This window comes from Setaria italica, chromosome VI (genome assembly GCF_000263155.2).
Source record: "Setaria italica strain Yugu1 chromosome VI, Setaria_italica_v2.0, whole genome shotgun sequence".
Classification (NCBI taxonomy): Eukaryota; Viridiplantae; Streptophyta; class Magnoliopsida; order Poales; family Poaceae; genus Setaria; species Setaria italica.
The window spans coordinates 14,031,703-14,039,586 of NC_028455.1; the positions used below are offsets into that span (position 1 = coordinate 14,031,703).

At 45.9% G+C, this 7,884-nt stretch overlaps 1 protein-coding gene across 2 annotated transcripts in view; it reads left to right on the top strand.

The window, feature by feature from the left end:
• The first annotated feature begins 759 nt into the window (after positions 1-759).
• LOC101781254 (formin-like protein 6) overlaps positions 760-7,884 on the top strand; it is a 26,113-nt gene continuing 18,988 nt past the window's right edge. For both annotated transcript variants that reach the window (XM_012847124.2, XM_022827503.1), the window contains exons 1-8: positions 760-1,215; positions 2,463-3,163; positions 3,340-3,561; positions 3,639-4,479; positions 4,573-4,701; positions 4,784-5,795; positions 5,885-6,011; positions 7,275-7,346. In XM_012847124.2, the coding sequence (XP_012702578.1) occupies positions 1,143-1,215; positions 2,463-3,163; positions 3,340-3,561; positions 3,639-4,479; positions 4,573-4,701; positions 4,784-5,795; positions 5,885-6,011; positions 7,275-7,346 (3,177 nt within the window). In that variant the 5' untranslated portion in view covers positions 760-1,142. The remainder of the gene's footprint in view (positions 1,216-2,462; positions 3,164-3,339; positions 3,562-3,638; positions 4,480-4,572; positions 4,702-4,783; positions 5,796-5,884; positions 6,012-7,274; positions 7,347-7,884) is intronic.

Here is a 7,884-nt window from a genome sequence, read left to right on the forward strand (position 1 = left end):
ACCCAGGTCAGAGCGATAAATCGAGAGACAAGGTGGAATAAGCTTTACTCACTTTGAGGCCACTTTTTGAATTGCTGCGCCAGTTTAGATCAGCCGTACTCAACTAGGCCATTTGACGAGTATCAGACACAAGCGGCAGTTGACTTGGTTGTGTTCTTATGCAAGACAGCAGAGTCATATCATATGCCTCAGCGAGCGTTACAGTACACATGAGCTAATGATGGATTAATTATGCTTAATTAGGCTTAATAGATTCGTCTCGCCGTTTAGCCTCCACTTATGTAATGAGTTTTGTAAATAGTTTACGTTTAATACTCCTAATTAGTATCTAAACATTCGATATGACACGTGCTAAAAATAAGTCACCGGAAGAAAACGCCCCTAAGCCTTAAACGGCCAAACTTGTGACGCATCCGTGTGTCCGTGACTTGTGACGCATCCGTGTGTCCGTGACTTCGTGGGCCCGTAGAAACGCGGGGGGAGGCGCTCGTGCTAACGAACACCAAACGGCCGCATACACGCACCGCCGCTCTCCTGCCTGCCCAGACCTCAGACGCTGATACTGTGGCCCCACCGCGGGAGCTGGTTGACCCGCGGGTAGGTCGCAGCTCTGTCGCCATAACGTGCCTCCCTGGGCCCTCAACGATAAACTGCCACGTTGCAATCACACTGGAAAAAATAAAAAAAAGGGAAAGGGAAAAAGGACAGCTGCGTCGCCTTCCTGGCCTCCTGCCACTCCTGAGCGCAACAGGGCTCACAACTCACAAGGCAACAAACATACAAACGCCATCTCGCCCAATCTAGCTCACTCCGAAAGATCAAACGCCCCACCCAGAAAACCATTAGAATAACACCGGCAAAAATCTCTCTCCGTCTCCCTTCACACCAGGAGGAGGATAACGGGCCCCCGGAAGGCTGCAAACCCTAGCGCCGGGTCCAAGCAACGACGTGCGCCAGGCGGCCAGGCCCGCGCGCGCGCACGCACGCAACTGCATTCCGCGATTCCTTTCCCTTCACGCGGCGGCAACCCCTGCGCATTGCGCCGCGCGTGGCAGTGGTGCCAGGGATCCATGGCGCTGGCGGCACGACGGGGCTCCTGGTGGTAGGACTCCTCCGCGGGTGCCGGATCTGGGGGCCGCGGCATGGCGCTGTTCCGCAAGTTCTTCTACCGCAAGCCGCCCGACGGGCTCCTCGAGATCACCGAGCGCGTCTACGGTGCGTTTGCCCCCGCTCCATCATCCATCTCTTCAATGCCACTGTCATTTGTCATTAAAAGGGAATGCTCCGTGCGTCGTCTGATTCGCGTTTCCATTTTCGAATGCCGTGGTGAATATGTCTGGCGGTGATGCAGCAATTACTGGAAATGGTTCGGTGGTTTGTCTTGTTTTTTTTCTCTCTCTCCATGTCTTGCTCGGTTTGTCGTGCTCAATTCGTCTTCACTTGTTTTGGTTAGAGACAGTTTTAAGATCAGACAGACTTTAGCAACTCTACTTCAGCGGCCGTGCTGTTATATTGTGTCCTTTTTTTTATTTTTTTAAGGATATAATTTCCGAAATTTCTTTGGAGGAAACTGTAGCGAAACAATAGTTTGTCTACAGTGTTGTTAGGTGCATCGCTACCTGTGCTGGATGCCGTGCACAATGTGGGATATTCATTGTATTATCGAGGTTAGCTTACCACGCATTACTTGTTTTGTAGTGGATTGCTCCCTGGTCATTTCTGTTGCAGCACAAGTGGGTCCAGTGTCTCATGAAGTCATGAGAAAACTTTACAGTTCTGTCTCTTGATGAACCTTGATGAGCTGATGATCTGGACCTGAATCTCCTATCGACACAAGCCTCTGGTCTCAAAGACAGTCACATACATCAAGTTTTACCTTTAGGTCCCAATCAGACACATGGAAAAATTTCTGGTAGGAGATATTATAAGCTAGTGAAACCATAACATATGTCCATCTTGGTGAAATTTCTGGCAAGAAAGTCCGAGCTGACGAGCCCAGATGTTTGACATGGAATGGAAATGTGTGATTTGAAATACAGACTATTATTCTAATTAATAACCATCACTCAGTTGTCACAGATAGCACACCAACAAACAATCAGAATCACACACAAAAGAAAAAGAATCCAAGAAAGCAACAGAGGATTGGGTGCCCTTCAATTTGGGAGTACTAGAATAGAAAATATAGAAAATGGGTTAGGGCCGGCTCATTTTAACAATAAGGAAAGTGCTGTTATGGCCATTTTTGTATGGCTTACTAACTACCCCTTTTAGTGTTCAACATGCTTCACTGTGACTATCAAAGCTTCACCGTTCAAGGAACATTTGTTGATAGTGATAGTAAATGTACCCACGCAAGCCGTAGGATTTAATATATATCACTTTTCCTTTTCAAATTGATTTGCTGAAGTGATGTTGGCTTCCTGCTAAAATGTTCCTTATCCCTATCTTGTTCGCTGTAGTGTTTGATTCTTGCTTCACAACTGATGTCTTCGATGATGAGAAGTACCGAGATTATATTACTGACATTGTTACGCAACTTCGGAGCCACTTCGCTGATGCTTCATTTATGGTCTTCAACTTTCGGGATGGAGAAAGTCAAAGTTTACTGGCAAATATCTTATCAAGCTATGATATGGTAGTTATGGACTACCCCAGACAATACGAGGGATGCCCACTCCTTACAATAGAAATGATTCATCATTACTTAAGGTCGGGGGAGAGTTGGCTCTCTTTGGGCCAGCAAAATGTCTTAATAATGCACTGTGAGCGTGGTGGCTGGGCTGTACTTGCATTCATGTTAGCAGGATTGCTGTTGTACAGAAAACAGTTCATTGGTGAGCAGAGGACACTGGAGATGATTTACAGGCAAGCACCTCGTGAGCTGGTTCAGTTGCTCTCACCATTAAATCCTGTGCCTTCTCAGATAAGATACTTACATTATATATCTCGGAGGAATGTGAGCACAGAGTGGCCACCTCAGGATCGGGCCCTTACTTTAGATTGTGTGATACTAAGAAACATTCCAGGCTATAATGCAGAAGGTGGATGTAGACCTATATTCCGTATTTATGGACAGGATCCTTTACTTGCTACAAGTAACACCCCTAAGGTGCTCTTTGCAACACCAAAAAGAAGCAAATACATTCGGCTTTACAAGAAGGTTAGTGTTCATGATCACTTTCTGTTTCCAGAACTGGCAAATTCATCGTTTGGTGCCTAGCATCCAGAGTGAGAACACATATTTACTGATGACATTCTTTAGATTTTCTCATTTAGCATGCCATTGCCTTCTCACGACATTGTAATAGTCACTGAAATTTCCTTTCTGTTACCCAGGCAGACTGTGAACTGATTAAGATTGACATCCACTGCCATATTCAAGGTGATGTTGTCCTTGAATGCATTAGCCTTGATGCTGATCAAGAACAAGAAGAGATGATGTTCCGAGTCATGTTCAATACAGCCTTTATTAGATCTAACATTCTAATGTTAAACCGTGACGAAATTGATATGATGTGGGATGCCAAAGATCGATTCCCAAAGGAATTCAGGGCTGAGGTATGTATTTGTTGCTGTGATCTTATTCTCTAGAAGCTATGCAAAAATCGATAATTCGTTTTGTCCTCTTGTTAAAGGTTCTTTTTTCGGAAATGGACACCGCAAATCAGTTAGGTCCCATGGAGGTGGCAGGTATAGGAGAAAAGGAGGGCTTACCAGTTGAAGCATTTGCAAAGGTTCAAGAGATGTTCAGCAATGTTGATTGGCTAGATCCGACAGGGGATGCTGCAATCCAACTTTTCCAGCGACTTACTTCATCAGAAAATATACAGTTGAGGCAAGGATTCTTGTCTCCTAGTAAGAAAGAAGCAGAGTCGTTAGAGCTTGGTCCAATCTCTCCAACCAACAAACATTCTGACAATCTTCAACAGGAACCAAGCAACGTTTTACAACCCACAGTCTATGTGAACAAACAGGAAAATGTTGGTGGTCAGAGATTGACACTGTTGGAGCCGTCCACCAATTCTGAAGTCAAAACTGGAATTTCTGTTGTCCAAGAAAATCTAGGCTCTCTAGTTCACAAGGTTGACAGTAATACTGAACAGTCAACTGCATCGGAAAAGGCTGTTTCGTCGACCGTGAAATCTATCGAACCGGTTCTTAAGGATGAAAATGCTAAGCTTGATGAGCAACATGCTTCAGACCAACGCTCTTCGCCTACTACAACTATGTCACGTCGATTTCCAATTTCTAGTTCGTGCTCTGCTCTTTCTGGCAACTCCAGTCCTAGATTACTTTCAGGTTGCCCAAGATTTCATAGCGCACCTTCAGCCCTTGGAATTACGGCTCTGTTGGAAGACCATGCTAGATGCTCTGATGATTGTCGTTCCACCGTAACCTCGACCACAGTATCAAATGTCTCAACCGGCGTAGTCAAAATTACATCAAAACTACCATCAGGACAACATCCAGCAACAGGTGTAGCTTAATTGATATTCTTTTGTACTATATGCATATCCTCATGCTACCACAATCCTTATTTTAGTGCTTTAACCTTTGATAATGTGACAGGTACTCCCGTTATAACAAAGGGTATGCCACCACCACCCCCTCCACCATCACGACCAGCTCTGCTGGTATCAGATGCTATTATGATGTCAGAAGCAAAAGACTTGTCTCAACCTGCTGTCAAGCATTCAGGTTAAGTCATAATGCATAATAAGACTAATGCTTTTTTCATGTAATATATATTTTTTATAATTAAGCTCATTCTGTGTTGTAGGCCTTCCATCTCATCCGGAGAGACAATCTACATTTCAGTCACATGGAACTAGTACTCTGCCCACAAATCATCAGAAATCCTCAACTAGCGCAGCAATTGAATCGCTGCTAACTTCTGCTCCACCATCACCACCACCACCACCACCACCACCACCACCACTGCCCATATCATCATCAACGTCCAGTTCTTCTAGTATTGACCATCTGCCTCCAGATTCTGTGCCTGTCTCTCCAACTTCATTCAGACCTCCAGTGCCAGCTGCACTGCAACCACCACCACCCCCGCCTCCAGCCTCACCTAGGCCTTCTCCTGTTAGGTCTCATGCACCACCATCGACGCCACCACCTCCACCATCTGTTTCTAGTTCGTCTCCTCTTAAACTGACTGGGCCACCTTCATCCCCACCTCCCCCACCCTCACCTAGGTGCTCTCCCAGTAGACCTCCTGCACCGCCGCCACCTCCACTACTTGCTTCTACTTCATCTACCATTAGACCTGCAGTACCACCTCCACCTCTATTTGCTTCTACTTCATCTCCTGTTAGGCCCGTGGCACCACCCCCACCACCTGCCCCAACATCATCACCCATTAGAGCTTCAGCGCCACCTCCACCTCCACCACCTAGAACAACTTCCGGTCCCCCTCCACCACCTGGAACAACTTCCGGTCCCCCTCCACCCCCACCACCATGCTATTCATCGAAACAATCATCCAGCCCCATGGGCAACTCAATGCCATCACCTCCTGTTCCACCACCACCCTCCCATGGAGGTGGCAATGGAGCTTCTGGCAACATTGTACCCCCACCTGTGCCTCCCGGTGGTAATGCTAAACTGTTTGGTTCTCAGGGGCGCGGACCTGCACCTCCTTCAGGTCCAATGTCAAAGAGCTTTCAGTCTGGTCAGGCTGTATTCAGAAGGTCCAATTTGAAGCCACTTCATTGGGTGAAAGTAACAAGAGCAATGCATGGCAGTCTGTGGGCAGAGTCACAAAAGCATGATGAAACTTTAAAGTACCTCACTGGCATCTTGACTGAGCTTGTTAATGATAATGTGAATTGGGATTTTCTAAGCTAATGTGTGTTTTGGGTGACTTGCGCAGAGCCCCAGTGTTTGACATGTCAGAATTGGAAAATCTTTTCTCAGCTGTACAGCCAAGTTCAGACTCAAGGCGTTCAGATAAGTCAGGTGGTCGTGCATCTGGGACGAAATCAGAGAAAATTCATCTTGTGAGTTGTTTTACCTAGTCCTAGCCATGTCTCTGCACTCCATTTTCTCCAAACAGTGTGATGTCGCCCTAATCTTCTTTTGTGTTGTGTTTGTTCCAGTCCAATTTTTATTGGTAACTAACTAGTAAAGACGGCTTCTTGCAATATAATTTATTATTTAAATTTGGATGTTAGTACTCCTCATCACCTATTTCGTTTTTTCCTTGTATGGTAGAATATCTCCCCTTTGCTTGTTTCTGTTATCCTTAATGCACATTAGAGTTTGTGCCAATTAGTTCTGCTTACGCAATTACTTTGTACAAAGATGTTTCTGGTGTATGGTTTTGGATTTTTACTAGTTATGCATAACTTTCCTTGTTGTAGCATCAGCAAGCTGAACTTTCCTTGGGCCTAATATGTGAACAAGTGCCAAAATTATGCTGCATTTTTGAAGGGAAAACCATGCCATGTTCACAACGCACAACAAACAACAACAATAACAAGCCTTTTAGTCGCAAGCAAGTTGGGGTAGGCTAGAGATGAAACCCCACATGAGCTAACCAAAAAGAAGGAACAACTCATATAACACAGGAAATAAGCACTACTAGGGGGTTTAATGCCTGGATCATGGCTCAGGCATGTGGGTTGCTGATTTCCATGTGCTTCTATCCAAGGACAATTTTTTTGGTATATGCCACCCTTTCAAGTCCCTTTTTCCTGCATTCTCCCTTATCAGGTTTGCCTGACCATATTCGTAATGCATCTAGTAAATAATAAAATCTAATTTAGGTGCAAGTTCTCATCTATTGTTGTCTAGTGGGATTATCATCGTATATGGAAGTTCAGCGGATTTTTTTTAAAAAAAATTTGCACTCTCATCCACTCTTGTATGCTTTCTTGAATTTTTCATTGGAAAATTTACATTATTCTTCCCATGCTATTATCTTATGCAACTTACATGATCTGTCTCTAGTTGATCTGTTCAGAGCAGCTTAAGAAACCTTGGTAACAGGGACTTTGTAATATAATGGCCCCAAAACCTAGCAGTTCAACATTTGATCAGTTCATCTCTTGAACGTGCTTGTATCAGATGCATGTTAGTCGTACATACGATACTTAACCATTTGTTGTGTGGCTGTCTTGCTCTCATGTTTTCTTTGCTCTTTTGCCTGTTTCATCTTGGTTAGTTGCCGTGTCATTGCTGGCATTTTTAGGGGCTATTTAATATTTATGCCTTGTGTGTCGCTGCTTGCTTCTTCTCACCTCATGTGTGCTCTGTCCCAGATTGATCTTCGCCGGGCTAACAATTGTGGAATCATGCTTACCAAAGTCAAAATGCCACTGCCTGACCTAATGGTAAGACGATGAAATAATATAAATATTTACCATCTTATGCAATCAGGCCTGTTCACTCACGGGTTACACCGGTTTTAGCTGGTTTTTCAAACCAGCCCGCTGGTGGACGGTTTGCCTGGGGTGATCTGGTTTCCGTGCTTTGTGGAGGGATTAGCTGAATGGGTTAGGTGGGCTGTTTCTACAGTTCGAATGGTTTAGAACCAGCGAGCTTCAGTTTGCTGCTGCATGGAACGCTGCTTCTCGTATTCTCTCCAGCCAAGTCATGCAACACTGCAATGGGGCAGCTGCTGGCTCTCGAGAAGCTTGGGCGAGCTGCGAAGGTCCGGTGCGGCCAGCTCGTGCGGGCGGTGAAGCTCCGGCGCAGTGCAGCGTAGCATGCGAGAAGCAGTGGGCGGGCAAGGGCGGCCAGCTCTGGCAGGGTGTGTAGCTCTGGTGCGGCCGCTGGCGTGGGAGAAGCAACGCGGGCAGATGCTGCGGCTGCAACACAGGAGTGCCACGGCCAGCTCGCAGCGTGCGTCGCGCGGTCGACGGCGGCGGC